The sequence below is a fragment of the Sturnira hondurensis genome, unplaced genomic scaffold (genome assembly GCF_014824575.4).
Source record: "Sturnira hondurensis isolate 20B ecotype Veracruz unplaced genomic scaffold, ASM1482457v3 Scaffold0015793, whole genome shotgun sequence".
NCBI classification, from domain to species: Eukaryota; Metazoa; Chordata; class Mammalia; order Chiroptera; family Phyllostomidae; genus Sturnira; species Sturnira hondurensis.
Genome location: NW_028088424.1, coordinates 2,831,082 through 2,850,764, shown reverse-complemented (window position 1 = coordinate 2,850,764; position 19,683 = coordinate 2,831,082). Strand labels below are relative to the sequence as shown.

Here is a 19,683-nt window from a genome sequence, read left to right as displayed (position 1 = left end):
GGGCACTGCCTTTGGTTTGGTCTTGCTTAAGATAGCTGGGTTTTGTCTGGGTTTTGTGGAGGAGATCAGCTTTGGGACAGGGAGTCCCCCATTCTCCCAGATCATTCAGCATTAGAATAAAACCCTTTTCCCCTTTCCACCAGCCTCTGCCTCTAGAATTTGCCTTTGGGTGGTAGCAGGCAGCCAGACCCCACTTTAGTTTGGTAACATTATGGTCCAAAAGTTCATATACGTGACACTTCAAAAGGCCAATATTCAAAATGTCAGAGTTTGGAATAAGAAAAGGTTTACTGATCGAGAAGATACCCAGTTGAGAATATAGCAGCCTTATACATTCCTCAAATCCATCTTCCCCAAACCCAAAGTTCAGGCTTCTCTTAAATCAAGAGAAGGAACACATGGGAGAAAGAGAGGTGACTGATGATCCCAGACATCTGGGCACACACAGCGCAGGATCCAAACAAAAGCACACAATCTCTAAATCTTTGTCCCTTGATGATCTGAGTCCAGCCTTAAGGCTCCTGCAAGTCTTTGATAAATAGACATTATTTTGCACATATTTCCCCATCTCTTTAGGAGAAGTACTTTCTAACAGGGACTATTCTTCCAAAAACTCAAGCCTCAGGCAGAATTCCTCTAATGACCAGCACCTCTATAGCAAGAGCTGTTTGCTAGGCCATGGGTAAATGCAGGCTAGAATTAAGACAGTCAGAGACTGAGCATTTCACTGTTACATACATATGAGCATTTAATCATCTTAAATAAATAGTTTTTAAAATGTGCATTCTTTTGCAAGCTACAGATAGTTCTAGTTGATTCATATATAGTACATTATTTTATATACCATAGTTAATCCATTCTCTTACTGATGGATATCCAATTTTTTGTAATTTAATTTTTTGCTACAGGAAATAAATGCTAAATTGAATACGTGTATACATATTTCCTTTTGTACATATGTGACACATTCTTAGGATATGTGTGTATCGATTTTTACTCCTATAAGCAGTCAACAAGAATCCCCACTGCCCCACATGCTTTCTGACATTTGCTATTGTCCAGCTTCCAAAGTGTTAACACTCACACGGATGGGAATATCTCATTAATGTTTGCATTTGCATTTTCCAAAACATGATTGGGACTGAGCATCTTTTTATCAGTCTGTAGACCATTTGGATTTCCTTTTCTGTGAACTGCCTGCCCTATTCTTGGCCAACTTTCTATTGGGTTGTCTTTTTCTCATTATGATTTCTTTATATATTCTAAACTGATTATATGTATTTGCAAACATCTTATCCTTATGTATGCTTTGTCTTTTTGTTTTTCTTTAAGAATTATTGAAGAGAATTTCTTTTTATTTTAATGTGTTAAGTGCACCAATGTTGTCCTTTATAATTTATAACGTTTGTGTATTTTAAGGTTACAAATGTACTATATGGTGCTGATGTCTAAAAGTTTTAAGGTTCTGTTTTTCTCATTAAGGTATGTAATCCACCTGGAGTTGATCTTTGTGTAGGGCACCAGCACCACGCATCGAGAAGCCCCTGCGTTCCCCACTGACATGTCGTTCCATCCCTTTTACAGGCGTGAACTACATGTATGAATCTGCTCTAGTCTCTTCATTCCATTCTGCTGGACTACTCAAACTTTCCAGTACCAAACTTCCATGCATAATTACTATCGCCTTTTAATAAACCTTGACCACCTGGTAGAAAGAGCTATCCCACCTTCTTATTTTTCTGCTAAATTGGCTTCATTATTTTTTTATTTGTATCTTGATCAGCCTTAGCTCTTTGCTCTTCCATGTGAGTTCTAGAATCAGCTGGTTAAATTCTAAACAAGACACTTTTAGGATTCTGACCTAAATTTTACTGAATGTAAAGAATAATGTGAGGAGAACCTTGATCTTGGATTTCTAGCTTCCAGAACTGTAAGAAAACTTTGTATAGCAGCCCAAACAGACTAATACACCCTTCTGGACTGAGTTCAAGTTTCCTGCACTTTGCAAGTCTCTCTTTGTATTGTATAACGCACTTGAAATTACTTGTTTAGTGTTTGTTTTCCCACCGAAATGTAGATACCACGAAGGAAGATAATTCTTGTTTATTGTTACTGTGCTCTCCAGTGCCTAGCAATATTCAATACCTCGCAAAAACCCCAAAAATGAATGTATAGAATCCATACACATAACTAATTGAATTATAAATGAAATAAAATGAGAAATTCAGTCCCTAAGTAGCACTGGCCACATTTCAAACGCTCAGTTGCCACATGTGGCTGCCGGTTGCCACAGTGGACAGTGCAGGTTATTTATGCAACAGTTCTGTGGTCACAGAGAGAGCTGTTGGGCAGTACCTGAAGGAACTGAGTATGAAGGAAAGTCAGGCAAAGGAAGATGGGGAAGCAGGGGGAATAACAAACACATCTTGCAGAGTATGAACCATCGGGACATGCTCAGAGAACTAAAAGCATTTTGTTGCTGCACAAGTGTGAGTTAGAGAGCAGTGAGAGGTAAGGAGAGGTCATGGGAGGACTCAAGTCCTGATGAGAGCTTGAAAAGTATTGTGACTGTGGAGAGAATCCAAGCAGAGAAGTGTCTGGGTCAGATTTGCATTTCAGATACATTACTCTGTGGGGAGTATAAACCTGGAGGCTGGAAAAACAATCAGAGGGCTGTTTAAATATTCTGAGGAGGAGAACGAGAACAAAGGGGGGGGCTGGGGTGGAGGACGAAGCTGGAGAAAGAGGCCAAACTTGACGGCTGAGTGACACTAGGACTAAATTTCTGGAAGGTGGAGCCACCTACTGAGACCAAAGTAAAGATGAAGGCAGGAGAAGCAGGCTTTATTTGCGAGGACAGAGGGGGAAGAAGTAAGTCAATTTTGGAAGCATTAAATGTATAGTGTTTGCGGGGGATACAGTGGATATGGCAGTGCGCTCAGAAAAGAGGGCTAGGTGGCGACTGAGATGTAAGTGTCATCAACACATGGGTTAAAACCATATGCTTGGATGAGATCACCTGAAAAGAAAGGTGAGCACTGGCCATGGCCAGAACTCCACAGAACAACATTTAGGCATAGGGAGAGGAGAGGACCATGATGAAAACAAAGAACAATTATAAATATATCATTTATCAAGTTACCCAAACTATTTTTTTAAACTGTTTTATTCTCTGGACCCATAGAACCTGCCAGAAGCAGCAATTTCAACATATGTCTATTGGATTGGTCAGGTTGTTTGTTTGCTTGTTTCTGACCTCAGACAAGCTCCCTGAAGTTTAAACAAGAACCCATTGCTTAGGAATCTCCTGAATGTGGTCTGTGGGATCCGAGTATGTGCTCTGAGATCCCACTGTCTTAGCTGAGGAAGGGGGTCTTCTTGTCTAGAGAAAGAGAGACAGGAAAGACAATTGATTTTGCTTCCCCAGCTCAAACACAGAAATGGTTGTACTCTAAACCAAGAGGGATCCGAGACTGACCAACAGGGCACCTGAGTAATCCCAAAGGTGATAGGTAGGCTCATTAGCTATGGGGAAACAGAGCTCCTTTTAACCTGATTCTACAAAGAAGGTGACAGAATATGGCAAAGGCAAAATATGGCTGAGCCTGAACTCCAATAGAAGGTTAACAACTTCTCTGATACTGATTAACAGCCAGAAAATACTACCCTCGGGCTCTAATAATACTTGTTTCTCAATACCGTTTCTGTTAAATTTCAGCTATATGTTTTTTTTCTTAAGAGTCATAAACCTGTCAGGCAAACCAGGAAATAACTTAATCTAAAGTAGAATTTAATTTGCTTAGGATTCACTGGTACTTACTGATTTCATCCACATTTTTAAGAAATTTCTGCAAATCTTTCTCTTGATTGTCAGCCATTGTGAACCAGAATCCCTGAAGGAGGCAGCATAAATGATGAAAATTAGTAATAATGAAATGCTAAACAGAATTTGTCAGGCTAATTAGCCTTCTAAGACTAAGAGCCAAGTGACTATTTTTAAGACGGATTTGTTTTTATAGATGTCATGCATAATAATAACAGCAGGGTGATCTATTTTACTGATGTTAAGGCCAAGGAACACTCATGTTTTGTGGTGATAACCTCCAGAAAGCTGTCAGTCCTCCCTCCACTGGGGAAACCACCCTCCTCCTTTGGAGGAAAATGGTCCTCCAAAGTCAACATCAGCTGCTGTGTTTCAGGAACCTGGTGGGAAGAAGACCAGGAGGAGAGCAGTTGACAGGCCTCCAGAGGTACTAGGAAGATGCTAACACTTGATCTTGATCATGACAGACTGACTTAGCCAGACGCTTGGGCCTGGCTGTGTAACAGGTAAACAGAGAGAGGACAATTTGCATGTAAATGTCCAAAACGGTGTGAATCATAACCTGGCTTGTTTCTGAGAAGAGAGAACTACAAATTGGCAGAAGGGATTAGAACTTGTGGCACCATCCAACAGTGTCTCTTATCTTCTCCAGGTAATTTAAATTGATTACCTCCCAGTTGTTTCAGTGAAAAAGTGCATGGTGTACCCAATGTTTCTCAAATGTTCACCCGCAGACCATGAAAATCATGCAAAAACTTGTTAAATACAGATTCCTCAGCCTTAGCTCCAGAGCTCCTTGGTCAGTGAAATAGTACTCAGAAATATATCACTGTTAACACTCTCCAGGCGATTCTGATTTACAAGTCAGTTTAGTAGTTGTATAATGCACCTGTAACTGGGAATTTGCAATCTGCCACAAACAAGATGTGAGTTACTTTAATCTCTGAGATTCCACCAATTACAAGCTATGAAATCTCAGCTAAAGTCACAACCTCTGAGCTTCAAGTCCTCATTCATTCTACACAAACGTAATACCTACGTGAAGGCTATCCTGGGTGTTAATTAAAGCTCCAGGCACGAATGCTGGTAAATGCGAAGCACCCTTACCTACAAAACAACAGAGGGGATGCCTGGCTTAAATAAGAGATCGCTAGACTTCTTTCCAGCTCTAAGGTGTTAGACCTCACGGAACCAAGGCCTAGTGAAGTGAGTTAACTTGCCCAAGGTTGAGAGGGGCAGAAGGAAGGCTCAGAACACCCACAGGCAGAGGCCAGCCCCCTTGCTCCCAGGGCAGGGCTCGAAGGGCACCCACTCCCTGGACAATGAACCCGTTACAGGAGGCCAAGTCAAGGTGACGTGTCTGGCGCTCCAAGTTTTACTGAAGCGGCAGCCACGGACCGCTGTACAGGAGAGAGCCCTGCGCCTACTTCGTCCCAGAAACACCTACAGCCTAGCGCGGAGGGGCGGGGCCGAGGCATCGTTGCTCGGCAACCTCTCCAGAGCGTCCTTGAGTACCCGTGCCCGCCAGGGAGGTCACCGGCTGCAGCCCGTACCGTCTCATCTGCTGGGGCCCAAACCAGCGTTCTCTGTTAGGTTCTGACAGTCAGATCCTGGACCAGGTCCCAGGGCAGTCCCAGGGCAGACCCCGAGACACCTTACTGCACTGACCTGAAGCGTTCAGGGTTGGACGACAAATGGCGGCTGTGCGCTATCAGCTGCTGACCTCCGCCGGGGCTGGGCGTGGCCAGGCTGGAGGGGTCAGAGGAGGGCGTGGCCAGAGAGCTTGTGGCTGGGGAAGGCGCGGCCCCGCCCTCAATTTCGCTATCCTCGCGCTTTAGTTCAGGAGTGTGCCGCTAAATTCTCTGCCAGCTGTGGGGGCGGGGCCCGGCCCAATAGGTACCCTGGAAAGGGGAGAAAGTAAAAGGGACTTAGAGTAACCCGCCTTAGACCCTAAATTCGCGCCAGGTTTTTGCCTCTTTTTCTTACAGAAGTGGAGGTGGGGGTAGGGAGTGTGCCTCCCCTTAGCTTAATATATCCCTGGCCTGCCCCAAATTGCCAGTGTATTCATAGAGACAAGTTTGGGTGAGAATCCAGCTTTGCTTATTAGTAAATGTGAGACTTTGGGAGAGTTATGTAACCTCTCTGATCTTTAGTTTTTTTTTCATTGGTATCCAGGAAATCATAGGATTTGGAGCATAATGAGATGTTAAGCACCTTCACACTTTGAATACATGCACCCATCCTTAAAGAGATTCCAGTCTCCTTTTTTAAAACAAAAATTCAATATCATGCGCTGGATTAAAAAGAAATTAAGGAGGTTTAGGGGAAAGTGTCAGTTTGAGTTTAAGCTGATGTTAAGGAACACTTGGGACTTCTTGAAAATTTGTGAGTGCTTTATAGAAACCTATTTTGTAGTGACGGAAGAGTCTCTGGGGATAGAATGAACCATGAGGGGACAGGAGGCCAGGCATGGGACCCCTCTAGATCCAACTAGCTGAACTAGGGCATCCAGCCAGATCCAACAATTATTTTAAGTACAGCTTGCTGGCTCTGTCATGTGTCCTAGGCCCTGTAAGATAAATATCTGAGCCTTGTGGAGAACGGGGCCTGTTGACTGAAATCTCTACAAGGCATTGGTACACATGCAGTACTGTCTGCATGTTTGGACTTCTGGCATTTTAAAGTGGTCAATCTGGCATGTAGGTGGGTGGTTGAGTAGATTAAAAAAACCTGTGATACATTTACGCAATGGACTACTCATACACAGCAGTGAAAAAAGAAGGAATTCTTATTTTTTTTTGACAGTGTGGATGGAACTGGAGACTATTAGGCTAAGTGAAATAAGCCAGGTAGTGAAAGACGAATATCATATGATCTCACTTATAAGTGGAATCTAATGAACAAAATAAACTAACAAGTAAAATAAAACTAGAGGCACAGAAACATGGAGCAGCCCGACACTATGAGAGAGGAGGAGGGAGGTGGGGACTATTTGAAAGAAGGTGAAGGGGTCAAAGAACATGTATGAATGACCCATGGACATGAATAACAACGTGGAGATTACTGTGGGAGTGGGCAGCAGGCTGGGTGGAGGGCAGCAAAAGGGGAAAAACTGGGACAACTATAAAAGCATAAAAACAAAATATTTAAATTTAAAAAAAGTCAGAATTCCTAGTAAGCCCTGAGTAGTCACTGGGCTATCTGCAAAGATTTCAATTTTCCTCTTTTAAAGTACAAGGTAGAATCTCACTTTCCTGTGGCCAGGTGATTTGCTGTGTTCACTGCTGTGTGGGAAGAAGTAGTCATTCTTTGAGAACCAGTGTGTGACTCACGGTACAACCTAACCCTTCCCATTGTCCCAACAACCAGATGGTAGAGGCTGTGTCAGAGTCCCCAAGTAAAGGGACGTGCACCAGAGGTGCTTGTCTACCTTTGATGGGCATGCAGCGTGAGTGAGCAGTAGACTTTTCTTGCTATAATTCACAACAATTTTTGGGCCTGTTTGTTACACAGCATAACATAGCCCTTCATGTCTAATATGGTCTTCCAGACCTTTGTTCTGCACTCACTACAGTGACCAAAACTAGGGACCTTGTATACAAGTATACATAGATTGTGATCATTGTGATTTACATTTTAAGTGTGTCTGCATTTTTACATCCAAACACATCCAAAGAGGAAAACACACTTTTAAAATGTATTAAAACATGCATTTCAAACATGTTTCTCCTGGAGAAAATAAATCATACTTTTACAACTGCTACTTCCGTCAATCCAAATCCTTTGCGTGGTATTTAAGTTTTACTTTTTTATTATGTCCTTACTAAAAATTGAAGAACACTTGGTCACCTTCTGCTGTATAGTAAATCTGAGACTTGGAGATTATTTTAAGCCATCTCTCCTTTCTTTTACTCTGCTCTACCTTGTTTCCTTTTTGTTTGTTTGGATGTTTTTCTTCATGCCTGTGTGGGTTTTCTTTGTTCTGCTCTCCCTTTTGTGTAAACAATCCTAGCACTTTGCCTTTTGTCATCACTTTATAACCTTAGGAGAGAAAACAGAAAAAATACATATGTTTTTTTCTGAGGGCAACTGCATGAGGAATAAAGGGATTCTACCTTTGCTTGCTGGAAGGTACACCTGGAGCCAGGAGCCACCCAGATTGTGGAGATGGCCTCTTGGACAAAGCCCCTCACCATGGATCCTGGGACTACGATTCATTGGATAACCCTGGCTTCAAGATTTAGAAGAGGAGAAAGCTGAAGGAATTTGGTTGCCATTTCTTCCCTCCTTAAAGGGAATTCAAAAATTGCATGTAAATGTTCCCTTTAAACATGTTTCTTTTATTGTTTTTTAAAGCAGCTCAAATTCTTGCTTCTTGGATACACCCTTTGCCCTTTTAGTTCTCACTTTATTATGGATGAAGAAATACTTTCAGGAAATAGTTACAGATTTAGTTTTTGTGTTCATAGGAGGCAAGGGGCTTCCTTGGAATCTCTGTACAGCTCATAACACCATGGTCATTAACAACAGCAACAATAACAAGAATCACAGTAACACTCTCTGAGCTGCTGAGTACCAGGCATCACACTACGCCCTTTATAAACATTATCAAAGTGAAGTCTCAACAGCCCTGCAAGGTTCTATTCCCATTTCAGCCCTAAACAAACAAACAAACAAGAAAAAGAAATACAACTAGGGAGGTTATGTAACTTGCCTGGGCTGAGCCAAAATGCGAAGCCTGGTCTGACGGCCTCCTAGGTCATACTGTCCCCTCTCATCACACTGCCTCCTGGGTGCCACCCTTCCTGAGAGTTCCGTTTTCAACTCCTACTATCAGTGACCGACCCGGGGGCCTCAGGCTTTACTTTGGCCTCGTGGATGTATGAACTCCTATACCGGGAGTCTGGTCCAAACCTCCAAAGGTGATGGATGCGACTTTCCTATAGCCAGAGGGCCATGTCCCTCCCTCCATTAAGGAAGATAGGATGACTCCAGTAATGTCTTCCTTTGGAACCTTTCTGTGGATCACTGTACTTCTCTGTCTGAAGAGGAAAGGGGAGTTGGGCATTTAGTACCAGGTGGAAACAGCCTGCCTCTCAACTCTACCTGGTGTGGAGTAATACTGCCACCACGTGGGCAAGCCAGCTACACTTCCACAACTGTGGTTGGAGAGCAGAGCTTGCTCACTGCTCTGGCATTTATTTAATGCTGGTTGAGCACCTACTGTTGCCACACACCTGGCTAGTCTCCTGCTGCTGCTGTTCCTTCTTAGACAGTGAGTTAAACGATGTCAGGGATTTAGGTACTAGTGAATATTCAACATTTATACATCATTTTTGGGGGGGCACTTTCATCTAGGGGCAATTCACACTATTCAGAAATTATAATGATGCATCAGCTTCGTGCAGTGGGGTTTTTTTTTTTTTGTCGCCGTGGTTTTTGGGACAAGAGGATACACAAAGAAATATAAAACTCCAGAATTACTGTCCTGATGTGGGATTCATCTCAACTGTTAGGAAAGAATGAGGATATGTGTTTCTTGCAAATGCCTCTGCTTCTTTTAGTGCTAATAGTTTAATAATATATTAAAAACATATTACAGAAACATAGAAAATAGAGAAAAACAAAAAATCATTTATGATTTCTTTATCTTGACACCACCATTATTAACACTTTGATGTAGTTTCCTTCTGTTTTTTTTTCCCCTGAACTTTTTTTCTGCAATGATGTAATGATGCTGGAAAACAGTTGCATATCCACATGTGGGCTTTGGAAAAATTTTTTGGGATGGAGATAGAGGTGTGAGAGTATCAGCACATTTCTAGCATCCTGCAGCAATAAAATACATATAGGCATCCATGCATGACTGTTTCTCTTAAGCCAACTTTAATTGTGAGACATAGAGAGTACTCAGCTTAAGTCTGATCTGTATTCAAATCCTGTTCCGCCATTTAACACCTGTTAAGGGTTCTCCAGAATAGAACCACTGGGAGACTGATATACAATATAGATGTAGATGAGATTATAAATATGGAGAGAGAGAAAAAGAGTTTTGTTTTAAGGAACTGGCTCACACAGTTGTGAGGGGTCTGCAAGTTCAGGATCAGCAGGGCAGGTGAGCAGGCTAGAAATTCAGGGAAAAGTTGATGCTGCAGTCTTGAGGCAAAATTTGTTCTTCACAAAACCTCAGTTTTTGCTTAAAGGCCTTCAGCTGATTGGGTGAGGATACTATCCTTTAGTTAAAGTCAACTGATTGTATATACTTACCAGAAGGGGTTGACATGAAGTATTCAAAGCGACAAAAAGCAAGGACCTAAAACCAAGACCACTCTATCTGGCAAGGCTCTCATTTAAAATTGAAGGACTCCCTAAAGTGTTCACTAGAACAGGGCAACTCAGTCGCTGGGTTGTGACGTTGTAGGTGGGGGCGGGTGAAAGGACAGCAAACACACAGTTATTAACAACCACACCTAAAACAAAAGCAAGCCAAGAAGACAGCTAGATCAGGAGTGGAACCATAGAAATGAAGAACACATGGAGGGTTAGAAACAGGGGGGTGGGAGGGGGAGAAGAGGGGAGAAGGCACAGAAAATAGCATAGATGGTAGGCAGAAAATAGATAGGGGGGAGGGCGAGAATAGTGGGAGAAATATAGAATCCAAAGAACTTGAGACACGTGGTTATAAACTAAGGGGGGGAGAATGGTGGGGGAGGGAGTGTGTGGGTGGAGGGGATTGAAGGGGGGGAATAGAACAACTGTAATGGTATAATCAATAAAATATATTAAAAGTAAAATAAAATAAAATAAAATAAAATTGAAGGACGGATAAACAGTTTCCCAGACAAGAAAAAGCTGGAGTCCATCACCCCCCAACCAGTATTAAAAGGAATGTTAAAAGGTCTTCTTTAATAGGAAGATGAAAAAATAGGTTAAGTACCAATACTAGGGCCTGGCTAAGTTGAAACATAAGACTAACAATCATACCATATATGTGACCTTAGGCAAATTACTTAACTTCTCTGAGTCTCAGTTTTCTCATCTGTTAACTATGGTTAAAAATGCTCCCCAAGGAAATCTGTATTAGTGCTCTTTCAATGAAAGAATCAGAAATCCATTTCCCCCAGTTGAGTTTGAGAGTACATTTATTAAAGCTGGGGACAGTGAAACAAGGAAAGGTTTAGGAAGAGAGCAGGCGGGGCTGCTTTGGCTCTCTAGAAACGTTATAGGAAAGACGTGAACCCAGGTGGGGCTGCCACGGGCTCACTAGAGAGAGAGTCAGGGGAAAGGGCCAGTGCAGACAGGCTCAGGGGGTAAGCCTGGGACAAGCTTCTGTTGCCCGTTGCTCCCCTGGCTGCAAGTCTTGTGGGATTCCTTTGAGTTTAGGTCATAATCAGATTCTTGGTCTCAAATGATATAATCAGAGCTCTGGTATATTCCCATTTTGGCCCCGCTTTTCTCTGCTGACTTACTCTCAGTTGGGTCATTCCCATCATCCGAGTTCCAGGTACCTCGCATCCTCTCGGCCTTGCAACCTAAATGGAGAGGGAGCCTTTCTTTTCTGTACATTCCAGAAAGTTTCAGAATTGGTTTTCCTAGACTTAATTAGGTAATCTTCCCATGCATAAGTAACCATGACCTGTAATAGGATATGCTGACTGGCCAGGTGTGGTTTCATGACCACCCCCACAGCTGGGGTCAGCCCTACCCAACCCCTACGGACTGAAAGTGAGGAAGGGTAGATTGTCCCAAAGGAAAACCAGGGTGCTATTATCATATGGAAGGAAAGACAGGCTGAGCAAGAAAAACCAACTCCACTGGAGTTTATTGCTTGGCTGCCTAACACTCTACACACTATTTTCTCAAGACATAATTTTTAAAATGCTCCCCTCTATATCACTGAAAACTCAATTACTCTGCCCAATGGGAGGCAGCCCAAAGCAATCTACCCTTGGATGTAATAAGTCTGGGATCTTTGAGTGGTGTGTGCTTCCTAGGCCAACATCCAGGTATGGGTCCTCATGGTCCCACAACTGGTAGCCAAAGAATAAATATAATCAGGTAAACATAATCAGTATTCCCAGCATGTAACAATGGTGGAAAAGTTGGATAACTACAATGGAAAATTCTCACTGATAAAATGTGAATCCTCTGTGGTCACTGGTTTACACAATGTAGCCCATCCTGTAGTTTGGGAATATGAAGTTGCCCCTGCCTGGAACAGGGAGTGTGTTCCTTGACCAGCCAATCTGGCTGTCTCCAGCCACACTCTCTGAAAGCTGTCTCTTGTACTCTGCTCCTTGAACTCATTTAAGAAGAGCATCAGAGGGCTTTTTCTACCTGGGGTCCGTGTACCACATTCACAGCTCATTTGCTTTCAGTACAGTGGGGACAGGGTGGGTATTGGATGGGGAATCTAGAATTAGCCAGGGACTTCAGCAATTACAAGCCTTTATTTTTTTCTAGTCTTAAAATTTCTCTAGTAAAACAACTCCCCTAAATCTTTAACAGGGCTTTTACCCTTTCTGAACAACTCAGTGCTAAAGCCATTAGTGATAGGACATCTGCAGTGACCCCAAACTGTTTCTGAGCCAAAGTAGGGTACGGAAAATACATTCTGGGGAAAAGGCAGTAGGAAGTGGTGAGTCTGCACTGGGTGAGCATGGTGTGGGGTGGCTGAGCCTATGCTCTGGGGGAGATGAAAGGGCATTCTAGCAGAGGGAGGGGCCAGCACAGGGTGTCAGAGCTTGTGCAGAGTGAAGAGGGTATGGTGGGGAGTGGCCTGGTGTGAGGAGGAGGGTGTCTCTACAGGAAAGTGGCCTGGCTTAGCGTGGGGTGTTAAATTCTAAGCAGGATGAGGAGGGTGTCCACTTGGGGAGGTGGCCTGAAATAGTGAGTTGGCATCGAAGAAGGGAGAGGAAGGTATGTGTGTGGGTGGGTGTGCAAGTGCATATGTGTGTGTCTACTGAGAAGGCCTGAGATCAGAAGCACCTCTTGCCCCCAGATTTTGGAACTGGGGACTCGTAGAAATGGTTGTTTCAGATACTGAAGTGAAGAAAACACAAGGTGAGCTTGGAACATGTTGTGCTACAATGCAATGAAGTACTCAGAAAATGACAGGGTCATATAGAAAAGATACAGCTTGAATGGGCTCCTGCTGAGTGGCCAGACAAGGAACAATTTGAGCATCAAATAAATAATGACAATAACAATCCACTGGAAAGAAAATTAAAGACCCAACTGTCTTCACTAATACCAATAAAGAAACAAACTCTTTGAAAGTTTGATGGGGCATGGGATATTTACATATGTTTAAAGTTCAGAGGTACTATGATGATGAACAAACGCTTATTAACTACAAAGGAGGAAAAGAGGAACCTTACAGTGGAGCAGCTTGGCAGGCACCACCTGAATCAAGTGTCAAAGTGACTGTCATCAGATACAGGAGAATGGAAATCATGAACTGCCTTACAGATTCCGTAAGAAAAACCCAATGCTACCTCTGGGATATTGCCATCAGAGGCATTGCCAAAATTTAATTGTGAGAAAATTTCAGACAAATGAAAATCAAGAGACATTCTACAAAATAAATAGCCTTCTTTAAAAATGTCAAGATCATGATAAACACTAAAGGACGGATCATCCAGATGAAGACCACAGTCATGGAACAAAATAAAAAGCGGATACTCACAAATTATTATTATTACTTTTTGTTTGCCAGAAGATGCACTTTATTTTTTTAAATTTATTTTAATTGTTGTTAACTACAGTTTTCTGTCTTTTATTCCCAACCCAGTCCACTCTCCAGTCCTCCCAACCTCCCTCCCATTTCCATCCCCCTTAGTTTTTGTTCATGTGTCCTTTATACTTGTAAATCCTTCCCATTTTCTCCTGAAATTTCCTCCCCTCTCCCCTCTGGTCACTCTCCACCTGTTCTCTATTTCAGTGTATTTGGTTGTATTTTGCTTGCTTGTTTGTTTCGTTGTTTAGGTTCCTGTTAAAGGTGAGATCATATGGTATTTGTCTTTCACTGCCTGGCTTATTTCACTCAGCATAATGCTTTCCAGTTCCATCCATGCTGTTGCAAAGGGTAAGAGCTCCTTCTTTCTTTCTGCTGCATAGAATTCCATTCTGTAAATGTACCATAGGTTTTGCATCCATTCATTTACTGATGGGCACGTAGGTTGCTTCCAGCACTTGGCTATTGCAAATTGTGCTGCTATGAACATTGGGGTGCATAGGTTCTTTTGGCTTGGTGTTTCAGGGTTCTTAGGATATAATCCTAGCAGTGGAATCGCTGGGTCAAAAGGCAGGTTCAATTTTAGTTTTCTGAGAAAAATTCCATACTGTTTTTCATAGTGGTTGTACCAGTCTGCAATCCCACCAACAGTGAACTAGGGTCCCTTTTCCCCCACAACCTCTCCAACACTTGTTTGTTGCTTTGTTTATGATGGTCGTTCTGACTGCTGTAAAGTGGTATCTCATTGTGGTTTTAATTTGCATCTCTCTGATAGCTAGCTGAGCATCTTTTCATGTATCTCTGGATCTTCTGTGTGTCCTCCTTGGAGAAATGTCTGTTCAAGTCCTTTGCCCACTTTTTAATTGGGTTGCTTGTCTTCTTGGAGTGGAGTCATGTAGGTTCTTTGTATATTTTGGAGATTAAACTTTTGTCTGAGGTATCATTGACAAATATGTTTTCCCATACAGTTGGTTCTCTTTTTATTTTAATACTGTTTTCTTTTAAAGCTTTTAATTTAAAGCTTTTAATTTTGATGAGATCCCATTTGTTTATTCTTACCTCTATGTCCCTTGCTCTAGGGGACACATCAGTAAAAATGTTGCTGCGTGAAATATCTGAGATTTTCTTGCCAATGTTCTCCTCTAGGACTTCAATGGTGTCATGGCTTATATTTAAGTATTTTATCCACCTTGAATTTATTTTGGTGGATAGTGTAAGTTAGTGCTCGAGTTTCATTTTTTTTGCATGTAGCTGTCTAGTTCTTCCAACACCATTTGTTGAAGAAGCTACTTTTACTCGATTTTAGGTTGCCATCTCCTTTGTCGAATATGAATAGACCATAGACACTTGGGTTTATTTCTGGGCTTTCTGTTCTGTTCCACTGGTCCATGTGCCTGCTTTTATGCCATTATCAGGCTGTTTTGATTACAGTGGCCTTGTAATACAGTGTGGTATCGGGTATTGTGATCCCTCCTACTTTGCTCTTCTTTTTCAAAATTGCAGCAGCAATTCGGGGTCATTTATGGTTCCATATAAATTTTCGAAGTGTTTTTTCTATGTCTGTGAAATATGCCATTGGTACTTTAATAGGTATTGCATTGAATCTGTAAATTGCTTTGGGTAGTATGGACATTTTGATGATGTTAATTCTGCCAATCCATGAACACGGTATTTGTTTCCATTTGTTTGCGTCTTCCCTGATTTCTTTCTTCAGTGTTGTGCAGTTTTCAACATACAGGTCTTTTATCTCCTTGGTTAGGTTTATTCCCAGATATTTTATTTTTGTTTTTGCTATATCGAATGGGATTTTTTTCTTGATTTCTGTTTCTGCTGTTTCATTCTTGGTATACAAAAATGCCTTTGATTTCTGGATATTGACTTTGTATCCTGCTGTTTTGCTAAATTTATTTATTAAGTCGAGAAGTTTTTGGGTGGAGTGTATAGGATTTTCTATGGACACTATCATGTCATCTGCAAACAATGACAATTTTATTTCCTCCTTTCCAAATTGGATGCCTTTTATTTCCTTTTCTTGTCTGATCACTGTGGCTAAAACTTCCAATACTATATTGAATAGAAGTGGTGAAAGTGGATAACCTTGCAACCTTGTCTTGTTCCTGATCTTAGTGGAAAAGATTTCAGTTTTTGCCCATTGAGTATGATGTTGGCTGTAGGTCTCTCATATATGGCCTTCATTATGTTGAGGAATGCTCTCTGTATTCCCACATTGCTGAGTGTTTTTATCATAAGTGGGTGCTGTACCTTATCAAATGCTTTTTCTGCATCTATTGATATGATCATGTGATTTTTGTCTTCACTTTTGTTTATGTGATGTATTACATTTACCGATTTGCAAATATTGAACCATCCTTGCATCCCTGGGATGAATCCCACTTGGTCATGGTGTATAATCTTTTTAATGTATTGTTGGATGTGGTTTGCCAATATTTTGTTGAGGATTTTAGCGTCTATTTTCATCAGCAATATTGGCCTGAAGTTTTCTTTCTTTGTTGTGTCTCTATCTGGTTTTGGGATTGGGATGATGCTGGCTTCATAAAAAGAGTTTAGGAGTCTTCCATCATTTTGGATTTTTTGGAATAGTCTGTGCAGGATAGGGGTTAGCTCTTCCTTAAATGCTTCATAGAATTCTCCTGTGAAACCATCTGGTCCAAGGCTTTTGTGTGGCGGGAGTTTTGTGATTACTGCTTCAATTTCATCTGCTGTTATTGTTCTGTTCAGGCTTTCTGGTTCTTCTCCATTCAGTTTTAGAAGATTATATTTTTCTAGAAATTTATCCATTTCTCTAGGTTTTCAAATTTTTTGGAATATAATTCTTTGTAGTAATTTCTAACAATCCTTTGTATTTCTGTGGTTTCAGCTGTAATCTCTCCTCTTTCATTTCTGATTGTGTTTATTTTGGTTCTCTCTCTTTTTTCCTTGATGAGCCTGCTTAAAGGCTTGTTGGTTTTGTTTATCTTTTCAAAAAACAGCTTCTAGATTCGTTGATCCTTAGAATTGTGCTTTTAGTCTCTATGTCATTTAATTCTGCTCTGATCTTGGTTATTTCCTTCCTTCTACTTGCTCTGGGCTGTGTTTGTTGTTGTTCCTCAAGTTCTTATAGGTGTAGGGTTAGGTTGTTTGTTTGAAATGTTTTTATCTTTTTTAGGTAGGCCTGTATTGCTATGAACTTCCCTCTCAGGACTACCTTCACTGTGTCCCGTAAGTTTTGGGTTGTTGTGAGTTCATTTTCATTTGTTTCCAGAAACGTTTTGATTTCTTCGCTAATTTCATTCTTGACCTATTCATTGTTTAATAGCATGCTATTCAATCTTCATGATTTTGAGTGTTTTTGTTTTTTTTCCTTGGGGTTGGTTTCTAGTTTCAGTCCCTTGTGGTTGGAGAACATGCTTGATATGATTTCACTTTTCTTGAATTTGTTGAGGCTTGTTTTGTGTCCTATCATGTGGTCTATCTTTGAAAATGTTCCATGTGCATTTGAAAGGAATGTGTATTTAGCTTCTTTGGGATGAAGGGCTCTCTATATATATCAGTTAAGTCCATTCAATCTAGGTATTGTTCAATTCCACAATATCTTTGTTGATATTTTGTTTGGAAGATCTGTCCATTTTTGACAGTGGGGTGTTAAAATCCCCTACTATAATTGTGTTGCTTTCAATACCTTTCTTGAAGTCCTCTAAGATTTTCTTTATATATTTGGGTGCTCCTACATTGAGTGCATATATATTTACAATGTTAATGTCTTCTTCATGGATTCTTCCCTTGAGTACTATGAAGTGACCTTCTGGGTCTCTCTTTATGGCCCTTTTTTGAAGTCTACTTTGTCTGATACAAGTATTGCTACCCTGGCCTTGTTTTCTTGTCCATTTGCTTGGAAAATTTATTTCCAGCCCTTCACTTTTATTTTGTGTAGGTTTTTGTCCCGAGGTGGGTCTCTTGTAGGCAGCAAATGTGTGGGTCACACTTTCTTATCCATTCAGCTTTTCTATGTCTTTTGATTGGAATATTTAATCCATTTACATTTAAGGTTATTATTGGTAGGTACTTATTCATTGTCATTTTTGTACCTGTGTTCCTCTCTCTCTCTCTGTCTTTCCCTTCCTTTCCTTAAAGCAGTCCTTTTAGTATTTCTTGCAGAGCTGGTTTGGTGGAGGCATATTCTTTTAGACTTCTTCTATCTGGAAAGCTCCTTATTTGGCCTTCTATCTTGATTGAGAGCCTTGCTGGGTAAAGTAGCCTTGGTTGCAGGCCTCTGGTTCTCATTACTTGTAGTATTTATTGCCATTCTCTTCTTGTTTGGAGCTTTTTTATTGAGAAATCAGTGGCTAACTTTATTGGGAATCCCTTGTATGTTATTTCCTTTTTCTCCCTTTGCTGCCTTTAAGATTCTCTCTTTGTCTTGGAATTTTGCCATTTTAATGGCGATGTGTCTTAAAGTGGGCCTCTTTGGGTTCCTCTTGATTGGGACTCTCTGTGATTCCTGGATTTGTGTGACTTTTTCTCTCATCAAATTAGGGAAGTTTTCCATCATTACTTTTTCAGATAAGTTTTCTATCCCTTGCTCTTCTTCTCCTTCTGGTATCTTTGTTATTCAGATATTATTAAGTTTCATATTGTCTTGCATTTCTCTTAATCCCTCCTCATTCTTTCTGAGCCTCTTTTCCTTTTCTTGCTCTTTCTGGATTTTTTTTCTACTTTTTACTTTAGCTCACTGATCTGATCTACTTCATTGATCCTGCTTTTGATCCCTTCTACTGTGTTCTTCAGTTCAGAGACTATATTTTTCATTTCTTCTTGCCCCTTGTTCATAGTTCCTATTTCCTTTATCATGTTGATATAGTTTGCAGTGAGTTCATTGTAGTTTCCCTGTAGTTTCTGGTTATTCACTGTGAGCTCATTGAGTTTCCTGATAACCATTGTTTTGAACTGAATATTTGATAGTTGACTTGCCTCTTTTTCATTTCGTATTCTTTCTGAGGCTTCCTTTTTTCCTTTCATTTGGGGTTTCGTTCTTTGTCTTCCCGTTGTTTGTGAGACTCTTCTTGTTAGCTTCAGCTTCTTAAATTGATCTGTTCTGACTCCCTGGGTTGATGGTGTGAGCTTCTGTGGTAGAATAACTGTGAGATTCTGTGGTGCAGTCTCCTTCGGGTATCCTGGTGTTCACAGCTTCCATCTACTCTTTTTTTGTGATCATTTGGAGGGATAAGGCAAAATGGTTTGTGACAGCAGGAGAGTATTCTTTTTTATTTACAGTAGCAGCTGGTAAAGAAGAGATAAGAGATCCTTTGGCTATGTATAGTGTTAACTGTGATATTCCACCCAACTTGCCACTTTTAAGAAAGGATGGAAAGAAGATAAGACTCTTGTTGGGGACTTCCGCCAAGATGGAGCCATAGGTGGAAACACTGTGCCTTCTCTAACAACCAAGTTTGAATACAACTAAGGTTTGGAGAACAAAGACACAGCCAAAGGACATAAAATTGAATTATATGGAAGTCCTACTACATCTAACCGTTCAACGGGGATGGTAAGAGGAGCAGAGCCAGCAGCAAGCAGGGTCGAGCAGGACAGATCCCCCCACCAAGGCACGCAGGCAGCCCGGAACCAGTTGGGGTGCGGGGCAGTCTGACTGCAGTTGCACATTCGTGCACAGTGAGATGGACCACGAAGGCCCCAGGGGGCGAGGGCTGACAGCAGTGGCACACTTGCGTGCAGTGGGACGAAACGCGTGGGCCCGGTGACGGTGGCAGCTAACCCACCTGTGGGGGCCACGGCAGGCAGCAGACGAGACGCCATTGTTCCTCTTTGACCCCGCCCCCACATACAACATCACAACCCAGCGACTTTGTTGCCCTGCTCTAGTGAACACCTTAGGGCTCCGATCCTGCTATGGAACAGGCACGAACAGCCCAAAAGATGGTGCAAGAAGAACTCAAAGTCCCAGAGCCGATAACTCTAAGCGACCAAGAAATTGCCAGCCTCTCAGAAGCACAATTCAAGACACTATTTATCAGGATGCTAACAGAACTGATTGATTATAGTCACAAATTAGAGGAACATATGAAGGCTAAACTAATTGAAATGAATATGAATATGAAAAGAATAT

The 19,683-nt window shown here is 41.5% G+C and overlaps 1 protein-coding gene across 5 annotated transcripts in view; it reads right to left on the bottom strand.

The window, feature by feature from the left end:
• The window catches only part of TTC12 (tetratricopeptide repeat domain 12), a 46,664-nt gene extending 41,102 nt beyond the window's left edge, over positions 1–5,562 (bottom strand). For 2 of the 5 annotated variants that reach the window (XM_037065628.1, XM_037065631.1), the window contains exons 1-3: positions 5,492–5,551; positions 4,102–4,203; positions 3,821–3,893 (exon numbers count right to left, since the gene is read on the bottom strand). In XM_037065628.1, coding sequence (XP_036921523.1) covers positions 3,821–3,893; positions 4,102–4,182 — 154 coding nt within the window. In that variant the 5' untranslated portion in view covers positions 4,183–4,203; positions 5,492–5,551. Of the gene's footprint in view, positions 1–3,820; positions 3,894–4,101; positions 4,204–5,376; positions 5,467–5,491 lie in introns of those variants that run through there. The other 3 variants (XM_037065627.1, XM_037065629.1, XM_037065630.1) reach the window with 3 other exon arrangements.
• Between the last annotated feature and the right edge of the window lie 14,121 nt (positions 5,563–19,683).